This window comes from Nothobranchius furzeri, chromosome 12 (genome assembly GCF_043380555.1).
Source record: "Nothobranchius furzeri strain GRZ-AD chromosome 12, NfurGRZ-RIMD1, whole genome shotgun sequence".
In the NCBI taxonomy this organism is placed as follows: domain Eukaryota; kingdom Metazoa; phylum Chordata; class Actinopteri; order Cyprinodontiformes; family Nothobranchiidae; genus Nothobranchius; species Nothobranchius furzeri.
Window position 1 is genome coordinate 60,456,296 of NC_091752.1, and position 18,966 is coordinate 60,475,261.

At 44.0% G+C, this 18,966-nt stretch overlaps 1 protein-coding gene across 8 annotated transcripts in view; it reads right to left on the reverse strand.

The window, feature by feature from the left end:
* LOC107376421 (3'-5' exoribonuclease HELZ2) overlaps positions 1-18,966 on the reverse strand; it is an 81,704-nt gene that overhangs the window by 49,561 nt on the left and 13,177 nt on the right. For 6 of the 8 annotated variants that reach the window (XM_070542777.1, XM_070542775.1, XM_070542772.1 and 3 more), the window contains exon 2: positions 7,606-9,038. In XM_070542777.1, the coding sequence (XP_070398878.1) occupies positions 7,606-8,963 (1,358 nt within the window). In that variant the 5' untranslated portion in view covers positions 8,964-9,038. Of the gene's footprint in view, positions 1-7,605; positions 9,039-13,818; positions 13,959-18,966 lie in introns of those variants that run through there. The other 2 variants (XM_070542773.1, XM_070542778.1) reach the window with 2 other exon arrangements.

Genomic DNA, 18,966 nt, shown 5'->3' on the forward strand with positions numbered 1-18,966 from the left:
CCGTATATGAGCCTCACGGTTCATTTTATAGATGCCGATTTCAACATGGAAACTAGATGTCTACAGACGTCTTATTTCCCAGAGGATCACACAGGGCAGAACATCGCTGCTGGACTGAGACAAGCGATGGCTGCTTGGAACCTAGATGAGGGGAAACTCATCTGCATGACCACAGACAACACCCGCAATGTAACACTGGCTGCTCAACTCAATGGCTGGATGAGGCTTCAGTGCTTCGGACACAGACTCTATTTGGCCATAGGTAAGCTGGATATGATTTACGGATGTAATTATTAGAATTGAATGAACAAAATTTAATTAATTCCCATACAGTGTTTACAACCTCAGGCTATGCATGTCTAAAAAACGTTTATGAAAATGCAGAGGCCATCACAGTTGTATTATTTAATTGTTTACAGTCATTACCTACCTTTTTTGATTTTTCCCACGAGTGTGATATTTGAGATTTTGATTCTTGAGTGATATAACTTGCTTTGGCATTTGATTTATTCTTTAACTAAAGGCCAGTAGTAATTTAAGTAGGTGGCAAATTGTTCTTTATATTTATTCTATTTTCATACACTGTGTACTTTTCAGTTGTTGTTACACTTTATATTTTATATTTCAAGACAAAGTTACTATTTTAGTCTTTTTTTGTGTATACAGTATTGTTTTCAATCAGTGGTGCCTTACTGGATTTTTTTTCCAGGTACCACACACTAAGATTTACATACCTCAAAATAATGTGCGGTGTTTGACCTTGATTCATGAAGGATGATTGAAAATAAGTAGCTTTTACATTTCCTTTTTTACTATTGAAAGTAGTTTCAGTAGATTGTGGAAGTTCATGGCAAAATGTTCTTCATATATTTTCAAATTTAATACAGTGTGTCTTAGGTGTGTTCTTGCTGTGTCTTTCTAAATCCATGCTTTCGTTCTTTTTTAAACACAGAAACAGTTTTGTTTACCTGTAACTGTAGCTACAAACAGCTAAACAAAACTGTTTCTGTGTTTAAAAAAGAACGAAAGCATGGATTAATACAGTGTGTTTTAGTACATTTCAGTTGTTGTTGCACTTTACACAAAGTTACAATTTTAGTTTGGGATAATTAAATTAGCTATCTCGATGACCCCCCCCCCCCCCCCCCCCCGCCGCCTCATCCAACGACTGGGCAGTTGAAATGGGGAGCCAAAGGCAATGCACGGGCCGACGCACGTCATCCGCAGCTCTTTTCTTCTTATTGACTACCACACTGTTTCAAGAGTTGTGACCCACATTGGTCTAGTATGGCTATTTTATTCGTCTATTTTCACTGTAGTGTTGTACAGGTTAGTGTTCCAAGGGTGATATTCTTAAAAATAAAAATAAATAAACTTTGTTTTTTGTTCCATGTTATATTCGTTGGGCGCTCAGGGGTCGCTAACTGGTGTTGGTCCGTCCACATTGAGAGTCAAAGAGCGAGGCCAGGTATAGAGACCAGGTAGCAGATGTGGTAACAAGTTATGTCTTAACCACAGCCGAGCCAGACTAAGCTTAACTTGGCTGCCTAGTGCCCCCCTAAGACAGCGACAAGGAGAGTGTGAAGAGAAGGTGTAAAGGAAATTAGAGTGTTGTAGTTTGGCTCTGATTGCAGTCCCTGATCATTTCGTTTCATCTGTTTCATGATGAATTTTCTTTCTTTGTATTTTTATACTTACAGGGTCTGTAAATGTTAAGAGGTTGGTTGCTGCCAAAATCCTATGGTTAAGGTGAGAGTAAAGGTGAGGGGAGGGGTTTAATTAAATGTATATAGGGGTTTTAAGTTAGGATTATGAAGGGTTTAAAGTGGTTAAGGTCTGGGCCAGAATCCTATGGTTAAGGTTAGAGTAAAGGTGAAGGGAGGGGTTTAATTAAATGTATATAGGTGTTTTAAATTAAGACGAAGGAGGGTTTTGAATTGGTTAAGGTTTGGCCTAATTGGCCTAGGTCGCAGGTCGATGATAGACTTTGTAGTCGTATCATTTGACCTGCGGCCGTATGTTTTGGACACCCGAGTGAAAAGGGGAACGGAGCTGTCAACTGATCACCACCTGGTGGTGAGATGGATCAGATGGCAGGGGAAGATGCTGCGTAGACCTGGCAGACCCAAACGCATAGTGAGGGTCTGATGGGAATGCCTAGCAGAAGAACCTGTCAAGACGGTCTTCAACTCCCACCTCTGGCAGAGCTTTGACCGTGTCCCGAGAGCAGTGGGGGACATTGACTCCGAGTGGGCCTTGTTCCACTCTGCGATTGTTGAGGCGGCTGTTGCTAGCTGTGGTCGCAAGGTGGACGGTGCCAGTCGTGGTGGCAACCCCCGTACCCGCTGGTGGACACCAGAGTTTCGGGGAGCCGTCAGGCTGAAGAAGGATGTGCGTAAAGATGGCGCCAGTGTGCATGGCTTGCCGTCTGTCACTACCAGTGTTTTGTTTGGTTGTTTTTATTTTACTGACTACTGTAGGAAATGCCAACTCTCTCTTGGTATATGATCGCCTAACCCTACTGGATCTCCGACCTTCTGCCAAAAGCTGGGCAAAATGGAACCAAGCTGGACATAAAACTCTGCCCCCGCTAAAATTGGAGATCCCGGCTCACCTGTGCCGTGTTCCAGATCCACCACCCCGGCATAAGTGCCGTCGCCGGGGTCGCCGGGCCGGCTTCCTGGTGAAGCTGAAAGCTTCTTTCGGCTATTCTCACAAGCCCTTATTTAGAAAACAAGGAGCGGTGCCAAACCTCCGTTTCTCTCGGCGATCGTTGGATCCTGTCTGTGCCTGGCTGGTACCTGTCTTCGGCCTGGATGGGACGTCCCAGTCCCGAAAACCCTGCTCCCCTCGTCCCCGCCGGCGTGGTGTGAATCCGCGAAACCTGCGGCCTCTGTGTCGGGCTTCTATGACGGCTAGCGATGGGGACCCGCCGCTTCCTGCCAGGTTTGGCCTGATAAATGCTAGGTTTCTAGCGAATAAAACATTTATTTTGAAGGATTTTTTTTACATCCCGAGGACTCGATTTTCTCTGTGTCTGCGAGACATGGCTGAGCGCAGGTGAGTGCAGCATCTTCTCAGATCTTCTACCTGGCGATTGCTGCTATTTTAATTCCCCGCGTATGTTGGGCCGAGGAGGAGGAATAGCCACTATCTTTAAAAGTCATTTTAGATGTAAACAGCTACCAACCCCGTCGTTTACCAGCTTTGAACTGTCTGTGTTTGAGCTGGGCTGCTCTCACACAGTGTTGTGTGCGGTGGTTTATCGGCCTCCTGAATACAATAAGGACTTTTTGGATGATTTTGCTGACTTTTTGGCTGAATTCATGCCAAAATATGATCGTATTCTTATTGTTGGGGATTTTAATATTCACGTGTGTTGCCCTGATATGCCCATGGCGAGGGGCTTTTTAAACCTTATTGATTCGTTTAATCTGGTGCAATGTGTGGCAGGTCCCACACATGAACGTGGACACACACTTGATCTTGTTTTATCTCATGGCTTCCCTAGTTTTAACATAGAGATTTGTGATGCTGTGTTTTCTGACCACAGTCCTGTGTTGTTTGAAGTTCCTCTTGTATGTGCCTCAGTTAAACCTCCCGCTGTTGCTCAGTGCAGACGTGTTTTTAACTCCTCCACTGCTGAGCACTTTTCAACAGTCTTTAACCAGATTTGTCAGATCCCGGATTTTTTATGCAGCCAGACTGATGATCTGAGCTCTTGATTTTATTCCACCTGTCGGACTGCTTTGGACACTGTGGCTCCATTAAAAACCAGGCGGCCTAAAACCAAATCTGAGCCTTGGCTGAACGACATGACCCGAGCTGTCAGACACGACTGCCGTCGAGCTGAGCGCAAATGGAAAAAGGACAAACTACAGGTGTCATTTCAGATGCTGAAGGACTGTTGGCGTCAATATCAAAGAACTGTGAAAGAGGCCAAAAGAAAACACTTTTCGGACATTATTTTGTCTAACTGCCACAACCCGCGTGTTTTATTCAAAACTATTAACTCTGTTCTTAGTGCACCATATGCTGACTGTATCGAGCCCTCATTAGAAGCCTGTGAAAATGTGTTACTCTTCTTTATTGAGAAGGTCTCCTCCACAAGGGCTCAAATCTGTCCTTGTGCTCATTACCCCTCAGTCGTTGTTTCCTGCTCTGCTGTCTTTGACAGGTTTGAGCCTGTGACTCTGTCATGTCTACAGGAGACTGTTGGTCATCTTAAGCCTGCAGGGTCTCCAAATGATGCTGTTCCTCCTCGACTTTTAAAAGAGGTGTTACCTACAGTTGGTCCTTTGGTTCTTGAGCTGGTAAACCATAGTCTGAGGTCAGGCGTTGTCCCTAAAGATTTTAAACATGCAGTAGTCAAACCCCTGATTAAAAAACCTGCTCTTGATCCGCAGGATCTTGCGAATTACAGGCCTATCTCCAAACTACCGTTTCTTCCTAAAATTCTTGAAAAGGTAGTTCATAGCCAAGTATTGGCCTTCTTGGAAAATCAAAATGTATTAGAGGTTTTCCAATCTGGTTTTAAACCCTTTCACAGCACTGAATCAGCCCTTTTAAAAGTTTTTAATGACATATTCTTAGCTACTGATGCTGGGGACTGTGTTGTTCTTGTGCTTTTAGATTTGACAGCTGCTTTTGATACTGTGGATCATGCTGTTTTATTCTCTCGTTTAGAGCACTGGGTGGGCATTAGCGGCACAGCTCTGGAGTGGTTTAGGTCCTATTTGGCGGGGCGAACATTTTGTGTCAGTCTCGGTGACTATGTGTCGTCCTCCGCTCCGCTCTTGTGTGGTGTCCCGCAGGGCTCAGTTCTAGGCCCCCTCCTCTTCTCTCTGTATCTTCTTCCTCTAGGTTCTATATTGAGAAAGCATGGCATTGTCTTCCATTTGTATGCTGACGACTGTCAGATCTATGTCCCTCTAAAGAAAAAAGGCAGAAACCTCATACAGCCATTACTACAGTGTCTTGACGACATAAAAGCTTGGATGTCTGTGATTTTTTAAAAATTCAATGATAAAAAGACTGAGGTGATGATTTTTAGTAGTCCTACTGAGACCCCCAATGTGTTTGTAGATTCCTTGGCCCAGTTTGTTAAACCAACTGTCACCAACCAAAGTGACCAGTCAAAGTGGACTGTGATCTGAAGTTTGAACATCAGATTAAGGCGGTGGTAAAATCTGGCTTCTTTCACCTCAGGCAGCTGGCAAAAATAAAGCCAATTCTTTCACGGCAGCACTTTGAGACAGTGATCCACGCCTTTGTAACCACTCGGCTGGATTACTGTAACGCACTCTACATTGGGGTCAGTGCATCTTGTATTAGTCAGCTACAGAGAGTGCAAAATGCCGCAGCTCGTCTTTTAACTGGCACTCGAAAGTTTGAGCACATTTCCCCTGTTTTAGCTTCACTTCACTGGCTGCCCATTTCTTTTAGGATTAATTTTAGAATTATTTTATTTGCTTTTAAAGGTCTTCATGGCCTCGCCCCCTCTTATCTCTCGGATCTGATACAGCCTTACACTCCCTCCCGCTCTCTCAGGTCTGCTGATCAGCTGCTCCTGATTGTACCCAGGACTGAGCGTAAATTTAGAGGAGATCGCGCTTTTGCTGTTGCAGCTCCGAAACTGTGGAACGAACTTCCTTTAGAGATAAGACAGGCCAGTTCCTTATCTGTTTTTAAGGCACTCCTGAAAACATACCTCTTTACCCTGGCTTTTAATACTTTGTGAGATGTTGGTTTCTATTTTTTGTTTTATTTTAGCTGTTTTAGTTGATTCAAATGCGGTTTTATCAAGTTTTATCAAGTTTTTATTTTTTAATATAGGGCTAGTTTAATTTTATGTATCATGTGTTTTATTTATCTTTGCTGTTTTCTGTCTAGTCAATAGTTTTAATGTACTTTCTGTACAGCACTTTGTTCCTGTGCTGGGTCTTTTAAAGTGCTTTAGAAATAAACTGGATTGGATTGGATTGGAAGGAGGCCTACAGGGCATAGCTGGTCTGTGGGTCTCCAGAGGCAGCAGACAGGTACCGGATAGCCAAGCGGGGTGCAGCAGTGGCAGTTGCTGAGGCAAAATCTCGGGCATGGGAGGAGTTTGGTGAGGCCATGGAGAAAGACTTTCGATCGGCTCCAAAGAGGTTCTGGCAAACTATCCGGCGCCTCAGGAGAGGAAGGCAGCAACTCGCTCATACTGTTTACAGTGGGGATGGGGAGCTGCTGACGTCAACTGTGACTGACGGGAGAGCTGGTGGAGGTTTCTGGGGAAGAGGAGGCCCTAACCCCCATGACCCAAGGGGGCAGAAATGGATGGACAACGTTTAATTTACACATCAACTCAGTAACACGTTACTTTTATCTTCCAAGGACATCTCATGACATTTGTGGACAGCTAACCTGCAGCCGCTGCAGAGTGTCAGCTGACTTTTGTTTACAGACCCACCACTGACGAGTGTTGGTTCACTGGTAGCAGAGCTGAAACGTCTTCTCTGACCCTGAGCCAGGTCTTCTGGGTGTGATTCCTGTTCACCTGTGATTTTATTCATTTAATTTTACTCCAAGTGTAACTGAACGAAACTAGAAAGACTGATACCATACCATATGTGAAAGGCCCACAACACACAGACACGTCCGGCAGAACTGAAAGCCTCTCACAGTCCAGGAGTATAAAGACAAAAACAACAACGCAACAGCCCACTCTCTGTGGGATTGGGATTTCATTTTGGGAATGTAGAGCAAGACCTGATCAGCAGAACGTAGATAGGTGGAGGGGAGCCTGAACACGGAAACAGGGCTACAGAGCGTCTATTTGTTACGGTGAGGAATCTGAGGATTCCTAAATAACTAGCTGTGGTCTCCTTAGGGTGGTGTTCAGGTGTGTAGGGCAGCGGAGTTGAAAAAAGCAGGACCTCACAGTATTCAAGTTCAATTCAATTCAATTCAAGTTTATTTATATAGCGCCAAATCACGACAAAAGTCGTCTCAAGGCACTTCACATAATAAACATTCCAATTCAGGTCAGTTCATTAAGCCAATCAGAAATAATGTTTCCTATATAAGGAACCCAGCAAATTGCATCAAGTCACTGACTAGTGTCAGTGACTAAACTGCAATCCTCATACTAGGCAAGCATAAAGCGACAGTGGAGAGGAAAACTCCCTTTTAACAGGAAGAAACCTCCAGAGAATCCTGGCTCAGTATAAGCAGCCATCCTCCACGACTCACTGGGGATCGAGAAGACAGAGCACACACACACACACACACACCCGCACGCACACACACACACACACACACACAAAGACAAGTAATGTATCTATAGTTATATTGTGATGTCTTAGTAAATATTCTATTTGGTGAGAGATAAACTTTATTGTATTTATCATCTATAATTAAACGGATAAACTAGTAGTAGCACATCCAACGTCAAGGAAAGCAAAAAGTTATTATCAGGAAACACAGTAGCATCAATCTGACCCCGAGACTGGTCACATAGGTTTAAGGAGGGGAGGGAGAAGAACCAAGAGAACTTATCTGCTCTCATTAGCATTAGTGAGTGCTGTGTGAAGCTGTAGCGCTGTGAGGAATGGTGCTGTTTACCTGCCACAGAACCAGAACTCAGCTCGCCGGTTGTGAGGAGGCTGACGCTGTTTCCACTTGGTGGTGGTGTCTTGGGAGAGAAGCTGGGCATGTTCTAATGAGGAGCAGTGCCTGTAGAAACTCTCAGGGGAGGACAGCGCCAGGAGGCACACTTTACAGAAGATGGTGACCTGTGTGGACCGGGTCTGCTTCGGAAGGCTCAGCTGAAGGAGATGAGGCCGAACAGAGAGCCCGCTGTGCTCTGCCTTCCACACGACCATCTCCACCTCGCTCTGGGCAGACCTGCAGCGGCCGACCTTGTGCCAGCAGGGTTTGCCTTGTCTGACATGGCTGCAGTACTCAAAAGGACAGTTTTGGGGACGAGGGCGGATCTGGCTGTAGATTTGCTTTGTGCTATGTTCTGATAGGTGATGGACTAAGACTGGGTTCCAGGTGTGTGCCGTGTCTGCAGCACATGTTTCGTTCCACCGCTTAGATGTTAGTCTCATGGGACATTCAAGCAAACATTCTTGGCAGAACTCTGTGAACTCACCAGAAAACCTGTGAAGTATTTTCTCAGCTGCAGATTCTGGTGTCTCCGAGTCAGGGTCCGACTCACTCATCAGTCTGATTAACTCACTCTTATCCATTCTCTTCTCTCTAAGATAGTTCCAAACCATGGCCTCCTCAGAGCTTCTGGCGTAAGAGCATCCCCGGCCCAGTTTGTGTTGTGAACATCCAGAGCCCTCTACGTAGTAGTCACACGCTTTATAGAGAACATTAGGACCCATGTTACCACCAGTGGGTCGCTCACAAATGGACCTCCAGTGGTTTGAGGTTCTGCCTTTGGCCAAAAGCAGATTTTTAGCACACTTGTGTATAACTGAATGAAGTGTGTACGTAATTTCATTCACCTTGTTGGAGCACAAATCACAAACCACCTTCAGGTCTATGAGAGCATGAAGCTCCTGCAGAGGTTCTGTCCTGTTGGCCTGCTGGGGTTCCCTCCCGGTCCGAGCTACCATATCACAGAGAAGCTGGTGGTCCAGTCCTTGCTGTCTTTCAAACATCCACACAGCAGCTTCTTCTTGGCTTCTTGCAAAGGTGCAACGATTCTTGTGCACTGTGCACCCAAAGTTCTCCTTAAAGTGCCAGCACACTTTATATTTGCTTGGGATTGGAAATGTGGGGCGTTTAGAAATGGGCCTCCATTTGCTGCCATCTTTGGCTTTGCAGAGCAGGACGGTGCACTGGCACTGGTGCTGAACTGGCCTCAGGGTGTACGTAATTTCGTTTTCCTGGTGACAGCAGTAACCACAGGCAAGTTTGAGAGCATGAGTTGACAACAGAGAGGACAGTTTAGAGCTGCTTGCTGACATTGTGACATCATCAGTTCACACAGCCGGGGAATGTGTGTGGAGACTGCCTGGACTTCCTGCTTTGCTAGAGAGGATCTGAAAAATAAACACAGAGGAAAGGTGATAAATGAGCCAATAGGAGTCTTTCCTCCTTAGTTCAGCATAAAGATGAGCTCCCATTACACGTAGGAGGGTAAAGACACACCCAGCTACAGCTGGTTCAGGGTCCTGGTTCAGATGTTTAGAGGAAGCAGATGCTGTTTTTATTTCTTATACAAAATTAAACTAATTTATGCAGTCTAAAAGTTTCATAATTCATGCACACACCAGTTTTTGGCTATGCCTGCCAAACTGGCAGACGTGGGACTGTCTCACAGAGGACATTTTTAAACCACGTAGGACAATGTCCTAAACTGCTTCAGGTTTCTATCTATTTAACAGTAGATATTGTAATGACCTTTGACCTTTACACATGTCTATTGCTACAATAATCTGTTGGAAGAATATGAAAGAAGAACCATCAATAAATGCAAATCATTTTCTACCATGAGGTCAAAACAGGCACTCTGCTTAGAAACACGCACTGCTGGCCAAAAAAGTCTCCACCTGGATTTACCTGAGCAAACAGGTAGGAGCCTATTATTGGATCATTACTGCATATTTCAGCAACACAAGTTATTTAACCCAACTGGTGCAAGGAGCTGCTTCTCATTTCTTAAACAACCAGGTGGAAAGACACATCTGGTGGTCGTGAAAAATAAAATAGTCTGTGTGAGAAGGGTCAGATCATTGGCATCAAGCAGAGAAAACATCTAAGGAGATGCAGAAACGACTACAACTGGGTTAAGAACTGTCCAACACTTAATTAAAAACTGGTCTGATGAGTCCAGATGGACCCTGTTCTAGAGCGCATCAGGGTAAGAAGAGAGGCAGATGAAGTGATGCACCCATCATGCCTAGTGCCTACTGCACAAGCCTGTGGGGGCAGGGCTATGATCTGGGCTTGCTGCAGGTGGTCAGGTCGAGGTTCAGCAACAGGATGTGCTCCAAGAATGAGGTCAGCTGACTACCTGAATATGCTGAATGACCAGGTTATTCCATCTTCCTTGACGGCACGGGTATATTCCTAGATGACAATGCCAGGATTCATCAGGCTCATATAGTGAAAGAGTGGTTCAGGGAGCATGAGACATCATGTTCACACATGGATCGGCCACCACAGAATCCAGACCTCAACCCCATTGAGAGTCTTTGGGACGTGCTGGAGAAGGCTTTGTGCAGCGGTCAGAATCCACCATCATCGATGCGAGATGTTGGTGAGACATCAATGCAACACTGGATGGACATAAATCTGATGAAGAGGCTTATCGAAACAACGCCACAGCGAATGTGTCGTAGTCAAGCTAAAGGCGGGCCCACAGATTGTGTGACCCTTTTTTATGGCGGCAACTTTTTTGGGCCAGGTAGTGTATAATAAACCGACAGAATTGATTAGAAAAGTATCTGAAATTTTTAGGGATTAAAAAAAAACATCTAAAAATATTGTAATGATCTGTAAGAGGTCGTTGTGATTGCTGTTACTGTACCTTTAAGAGACACATTGGCTGTGACTTAATGATAAGAGTTGATGAAAGCTGGAGTTTGCATATTATTCCAACTGCCTCCACTAGTCATGCATTTCACAGGGGGACCCGCTACTAAGTTTGTATGACCACCTAAGTGTACGTGATGGGATGTATCAGGTGAGTAGGTCAGACAGATATATGTCGAGCATTACCCCTACTTCACACTGGAAGCACCAGCGGAGCAGAACAGCAGCAGAACGGTTTACTTTTGCTGTGATCCAGCACACACCAGGAGCGTCTTGGCCATGAAAAGGCTTACTTGCTGTGCTCCTCGCTGGAATTGCAAGATCACAAAATCCCTCGAATATATGCCATCCACCATACGTTTGTCATTGCTGTTTGATGTCATATGTGATGTTGTTCCTCTCCTCTGCCAGGAATAAAGCCTTGAAAAACGCTTCTGGAACGATACTGTTAGGTCACATGTATTAACTTAATCTACATAGATTAAAATTGCATCGCTGCAGTAGTCTTTCATTTTGAAGGGGGGTTACACTGAAACTGTATATGATTTCCTGTCTAGCCCTATGTTAACTGGTGAAATTGTCGTGTCCCAGAAGCAGCTTGAAGAAAGAACAGAACCCTATCTGTAGAGACAAGCCGCCTCTGGGACATGCCAGACTTCAGCTGATGCTTCCAGTGTGAAGCAGGTGTTACCCGTAGGAACTTCAAAACACAGGCAGGCGTCCTGACTCTAAAACAAACTAGGAGTCTATGGGAAGTGATATGTTCATGCTGCCTGTCAGGAATCTAGCTGCAGCATTTTGGACAAGCTGGAGCTGGATTAGTGCAGCCTGGCTAACCCCTGGATAAAGGCAGTTGCATTAGCCCTAGTATAGGCATGTATTCTCTAATTTGCAGTGGAACATATTTTAAAAGTACCTTCTGCAACACTAGGGGTAGATACCAGCGCCTGAACAAAGGAGTCACTGATGTGTTCTATGGCTGAGTTATGGTGACGCATCATTCAGTGTGAAAATGTTTGGTTATTGTGAGCGTCACTTCTGATTCAGTTTAGTTCTGTCCCCTTGGAACATTTTTTTCACTGATGAAACTGGTGGCTCAGTGTCATGCAAGGTCTGTGAGTGTGTTAAAGGTCCTTTATCCTGAAAAATCCACTACATGGAGCTTGTAACCATGTTTAATTGTTATTTCAAAAATGAAAAACACCCCCAAAGCAGTTTTCGGCATTACAAAAGCAGTTTTCTGTCTCAGCTGCTTCTTTCCATCAGTTCTGCAAATTTTTGCTAAGCTAAAGCATACAGCTGGACAGGATTGTTGCCAGGGGCGTAGCACCAAATTCTGGGCCCTAGGTACAAGTCATCTAGGTGGGCCCCCATGCTCAATTACGTAATATCTCTCTTACACATTTGTTGTCATGCTATAAGACAAGATAATAAATATGATCTTAGTTTAACCTCTATATTGAGCAAATACAAATGCCAGCATAATAAAAATGAAATGTCCAGACTTCACATATAATTATTTTTATTTGCCAACAATGTGTTCAAACAAAAATCCTGGAATTTATTTTCCAGTAAATGCCCACTGACGGGTCTTCATGTTAGCAAAATCACTTATGAGATCTTTAAAGTCCAATCCTTTGGCTAATTGGCTTTCAATAGAAAGAAGAGCTAGGCTGTTCAGTCTATCCTGGGACATTGTTGATCTCAAATAATTTTTCACCAGTTTCAGTTTGCTAAAAGCCCGTTCACCCCCAGCAACAGTCACAGGTAGTGTGCAAAATATCCTCAGTCCAATACAAACTTCTCCAAAAATGCTCTGTAATTGCATCCTGTATGGCATTAAGCAGAGGAGACCAAATGTGTGGAAATGTGGCACCATATATTGTTCTCAGGTGTAGCATCTCATTCTCAAATTCAGCTGTGAGATCCTTGTAATATTTTCTCATCAGTGCCTGGCATAATATCTTCATCTGCTCTTCAGTCATGTCTGTCATGGTTCATGATGTTAAGCTTTGCTGATATATATTGATATATTAAATACATATGACATGAAATAAACCAGGTTCTCTCTGTGAATGTAATGTACTCCAAATTTTATAATCCCTGCATTATCAGCCAAATTATAAGATTGTCCGTTTTCAAGATCAAATATAAAGAAATTTAAAATAGGCTTAAAATATCTAACCAAGTCAATAACAATCCTCCAACACCAGTGTCATCATGCTATACGAAAAACAGTGGCAGCTTCACATTCCTGAGATTACCACGAATCCATCGATACCAAGTTTGTCCTGGTCCATGACTGGGAAGGAGCTGAAATATCCACACAGAGTGAACCTGTTTTTACTGCGATGTCCGCGAATTAATTGGCGGCGGCCGCCCGCGATAATAATTCTGATTAATATATATATAAATTAATTAGTGTTTTCACTGATAACACTAATTAATTTATATTTGATCTTGATGGTGAAACAAAAGGCGTCTAACACTGAACACCTAACATGAATGTAGCTTCTGAGAGCTAGCTAATATCAGCTAAAACTGTGTTCTGCTGCTGCTGCTCACCTTCCTTCTTGAAAAACCTAGTTAATACTTGCCTCTGTTCTATTAACTTTTTCTCCTTCTCCTCCTTTTCTTTTCTGGAAGCAGATTTCCCTTTCTTGGGAAAAGACATGACTGACTCTCCTGCCTCCAGCTCTGGCTGTCGGCATCTGCGATGTCTCATTAGCTGTACATGCGGCCGTGCAGCCCCTGGCCGCTGGTGTGCACTAAACCACTTTGCACATTTTTAAGGGGTGATAGATGCCTCAGAGATTATTCAGTTATTATTTTTAAGGCAAAATTCTGTTTCTTAACCTCTTTATCCAGGTAAAGGGAAGTTTATTAAGACATTAAGTAAGTTGGGGGGAAAAACAACAACAATAAAACATTTTTATTCAAAGCTGTCTCAGGGCCCCTCCCTGCAGTGGGCCCTGGGTAAACGGTACCCCCCCCCCACCCCCCCAGTCCGACGCCCCTGGTTGTTGCTAGGTAACAACGGCCAACTTCTCCCCATCCAGGTAGTCTCTAGTCCAGATCTCTCCTCCTAGACTGTAAACACAAACACCCACTCTCTCTGTCGTACAGTAGGAGGAGGCATGACAGTCTAAACAATCACATCTCCTGACCTCCTTCATGCCACTATTTACCAGTGCCTGCAAAACCCAAGGTTCTCCAGATGTGGAAGGAAGAGTTTTCTCTTTTAATAAAATGATTCTTATTCTGTCCCATAAATTATTTCCTCACCTTACAGGTTGATTACAATCGTGGGTGGTTTTATCTACAGTGATTTAATAATGCCTGCGATGGACTGGCTCTCTGTCCAGGGTGTACCCCGCCTGATCGCCCATTGACCGCTGGAGATAGGCACCAGTCCCCCGGCGACCCTACGTGGACACAGTAATGAACGAATCAACATAAATGTTTATTATTATTTCAGATCTTAAATATATCAAATAAGTCCAATTGATGATTTAATAATGATTTATAATCAGTTATGTCACATATTAATTTCAGCATTTTAACATTTTAGCATTTAATGACTGACAGATTTACTTCACATTAAGTGAAATAAGCTTTTCTAAGTGTTTGAGAACACTCTCTGGCTTCTGATTTGTCAAAACTTATAAACAACCTGTTCTTAAATGAGAGAACACTTCCTATATTCCCCAGTTCCAGCCAAAAACGTTCAGCTTACCGTAAATCCTCTAATACAGGCCCAGGCCTGTATTTTTTATTTTTTTATCTTTTATTTCATTCACAATGATAAAATAAACACAAACAAATACAGGATACATTAACATATTGAAAAAAAAAACATTTGAATGAAAATTTGAATGAAAAATTTGACTCAAGCTCATCAAGCTCCAGACATCAGTCCGTCCAGGTCTTTCTTATCCGGCTCTCAGAGAGTATCAAAAGTGAGACGGATGACATAACCGCCCCCCGTACTTGCTTGATACCACATTCCACCCGGCCACAATAAAAAACTGGCCATTATTCACCTCCGCCGACTCAGACACCAGCCTATATGATACCCGGCAGTTAATTAAATACAGGCTAATATTAGAGGATTTGCGGTATACTAAATTACCATCCGTTGGGGAAGCAAACCAGAATTTTCAGTGAATACTTTTAGCGACATATGAACCATCCTATTGAATCATCCAATTATTACTTCCTCAATCTACAAACAACTCATCAGCCATGAAATGCCCAGAGGCCTCATTTATCAAGCTTGCTTACGCACTAAATGGGGTCGGAAAACTGCGTAAGCAACTTTCCACGCAAACTTTGGGATTTATGAAAGAAAACTTAGCGGAAAAATGTGTGCAACTTTAAGTTGACTAAGGACCTGGCTTACACACATTTTGGACAAGGAGAGCACCTGCAGTGCTGCTGCTGCTGAGAAGGATAAAATTATGAAATCCTGCAACATTATCACTTGTACTTAGGGCTGCTCGACAATGGCAAAAATAATAATCACGATTATGGTGACTGAAATTGAGATCTCGATTATTTAAGACGATTTTTCAATTTATGTTGATTTTATTTGTTTTTATTCAGTCATAAAATTGCTCAGGACACAATCAGGACAAAAATAAATAAGAAACAAGATGATCACTAAAATAACTCCTGATTCCCAGTATAAAAAGACCAATATACTTATAGCTCATAGTCTATGACCCAAGGGCTATAGACCTTGGTTTAACTCATTTAAGTCTAACCAGTACAGGCCCAAATACCAATATCTTGCTAATACTGACAGCAAGAATTATACAGTGGCATTTATAACAAATAAATGCAAATAAATTGATGTTCACAAAATGTTGCATAACATTTATTGAGTCGTGTCAAGGTGCTGTAGGAGAGTGCACTAGCACCGTGTCCTCAGAGAGATTAGTTATTATTTATCAGCGTGAGGAAGTTATTTCTTCCTTATTTATAAACTATTTATTTACAGGTCCATCAGTTAATGTCATAATTGTCCCAACCACAGCTGCACCCCCACCCCCCAACCCGGTCTCACAACAATCGGGGCAAGCTGCACGTGTGTTTAGCAAGCCGCACACGCACATTTAGCCGTTTTTAGTGGCTCAGGAGTCTGCAGGTACGGTGTGTGTCACTCACTCTGGTTAATCCAGCCGTTTCTTTAGCGACCAACACATCACTACATTATTCCCTTTCCTAATGTCCTGAAGAACGGTCGGGAGCGCAGGCGGAGTGTTTAGCTATCCTGCAGGAAATGTCGACGACAGTTATCCAGAAAGTAGCTAAGGGTTACCAGAGATGTTTCTGAGGTGTTCGCTAGGTACTTTTAAGATTTAAAAAGTCAAGAAGGGGGTCTGAAAAGCTGTTAGAAATAGCGTCAAAGTCGCTAAGTTGGCAACACTGTGGGAGGAGCTCTTCATTTGCAACCCAGGGCAGCGTAAGTGGGAGGAGCAAATAATCGGCTTGTTTTGTTTATATAATCGTTCAAAACTCAGATCGTAATCGTGATTAAAATTCGATTAATTGCGCAGCCCTACTTGTACTGCTTCGTTTTCACACAGAACAAACCCCCCCCCACACGCGCACGCACACACACACACACACACACACACACAGCCAGAATACGGAATGTAGAATATCAGCAGGGGGACAGATTGAGACAGAATGTCGTGCGTCTGTGACAGTGCGTCCTGTCACTGTGACCCGAGTGATCATGCGCCCTGGCTACTTGAACAAGGGAGATCTGCGTTTGGCTGACTGGTTAGTACGCGTGACTTTCACCCAGGAGTCTGGAGATCGAATCCTGATCGGATCTTTTTTTTATATCCGCCACAGATCGAAGAACTCAGCATTGACGGCTTCAGCAACGCTGTGCCACTCCGGATTTTCTCTTGTTTTGCAAAAGTACTTCCTTTATTTCTCCACCTCACCCACAAGTACCTGAATTTCTGCTTGTGAAACAGCGCTTCCTTGATCTGCGGTCGTGATCGAAATGCTGCAACAAGCCGGCTTATGTATATGCATGAGATCCACAAGGTACTTTGCATTGACTATTTATGGCAGTAAGTGGGCGTGGTGAGGGTGGGATGTGACTAAAAAGCAGCTGAACATTTGTAGATAGTTTCTGATTGATGATGCGGAGATTGCGTGCAGCTGTGCGTACTCTATGTTTGATAAATCACAAACCTACTTGGCGTAAGTACATTTTTTTTGCTGAGCTTAAGTACGGTTTTAGTAAGGATTCTACGCAATGTTTGATAAACGAGACCCCCGGAGATGATGTCTGACCAGCTGGTGTGAATTAAGGGGAATACGGTCTGGTACTCTTCACTTGCCAAGGAGACTTCAACCAGCAGGATCGTCGAGAAGCCTCCATACACACGGGTACCGTACCTCTGCACTGGTGTTGGATGCTAAACCTCATTAAACAAGCAGCCAGATTTATTTTATAAACCCAGACATCACACCTTTCTGAGTCACTTAATGAAGCTCTTACTACATACAAGGTCGTGTTTCATCAGAGTTCATTCATTGTTGTCACACCCTGTCCTGTCTCTCTATTCTGTTCAGTCATGTGTCCCTGTTAATTGCTCCCACCTGCCTCTCTTTTTCCAATCACCCAAGCTCCCAGCCCTCATGTAATTAAACCCTCTCAGGCCTAGTCCACACATAGCCGGGTTTTTAAAAAAACGAATATCCGCCCCTCCAAAAACTTGCATCCACACCACCTCGTTTTAAAACAAAACTCTGTCCACACGTACCCGGATAAATACGTTGTTAAGGACATGCCAGACCTGTAGGCGGCAGTACTTCCCCCGTTCTTAACCTCGTCTTTCGTCTGTGGTCTTCCGCAAGGAGCAGTAATTCCGCTTGCAAAAACAAACAAGCAGAAAGCTCTTGGACAATTGATGGATCGGGTAGTGACAGAGCGCAGCTCTGAGGGCTTCCATGATGCCGGCTAGTGTAAACACAGGTCGCACCCGTGATGTCAGCATTTTTTTGTCACGGAAAGTGACGTTGCGGACCTTAAAACTTCGGTATTGTCTGTCCACAGACAACAACTTCCGGTGTCAGATGCACTGCTTCGTCTCTATCGCAGATGTAGAACATCACCGGGAGCGTTTCTCCCTTCATAAAGGAGCTTCTTTCAGACATTAAGAGAGCTGTTTTGGTAGTAGCAGTCTCCCCTCTGTGCTGGTCTGTTTGCTGCTGGGTATTTTTGGTTTATTTAAACTTGGTAACTTGAACTTAACTTTGGTAAAGCTACTGTTAGCATATTCACTAACAGCTTCTTGCGTTGGGATAAGCTGTTATGTTTTGGTCTTTTTTGTGGTGCAGATCTCCCTTTTATTACATTTAGAGTGTTGTGGGTTTTCGGTTTAGTTTAAAATATCACCTTGAGTTTGGTTTAACCACCCAGTTTAGAGTTTGGACCTTTGGAGATCCTTATTTTGGTTCAGAACCCAGTAATCTTTGCCCAGTGGGACATCCCTAGTTATTTGAACTTTGTTTTAATTTCCCACAGACAGAATTAGTTTTATTATTCCCAACCTGTGGATGGAAAGATTTATGTTTGTTTGTAGTTGTAAATAAACCTGATCATCATTTTAACGTTTAAATCCCGTGTTATTGTCCCTTCCATTTTGCACACGAGCCAAACTCCCCAGGAAGGGTCGTAACACCACTCGCCTCACGCACATAAGTGACCAAAACAAGCAGCATGGAGACTCCATTGGAGTCTCCAACCACCTCTCAGGCAGCAGCCTGCACTCCCAAGTTCTACACGTCACCAGAACATAACCAAACGCAACACAATAAAAGCAGTGTTATAAAAAATGTGTGTGTGTGTGTGTGTGTGGGGGGGGGGGGGGGTCCGAAATTAACACTCGCCACTCGCCAAATGCGAGCAAATTGCTCCATTTGGCGAGTAAATTTTTGAGCTCTACCTGCCACCTGGCAAGTAAATGTTTGCACCAAATTAGTTATGCTCATCAGTCATCTTGTCAGACTCGAAGACTGGGTTCGGGAGTAAGAGCTTTATTAGAGACTGCTGGCTGCAAGCGGTGCTGAAAAGGCTGACGGAAGGATGAGGTCTGAGTTAGAAAGGTGGAGGTTTAGCTGTCTTAGCTTCTGAATACTCTGATCATGGAACACGGTGGAACGATGACTGAGTGAAGAGCCGGTGTGGCGTCTTCCATATATAGACATGGATGACGCAGGTGCAACGTGGAGGGAATCCCCGCGAGGGGCATGCTGGGTAATGGTCCGAGACAGAAGCCGGTCAGCTGGGAGTGCCCGGCCTGGGGGCTTGGAGTCTGACAGGACCCCCCGGTCCAGGGACGGCTCCAGAAGTCCCCGGGCCACCTCGGTGGGCCCAGAAGTCCGAGATGAGGGCAGGGTCCA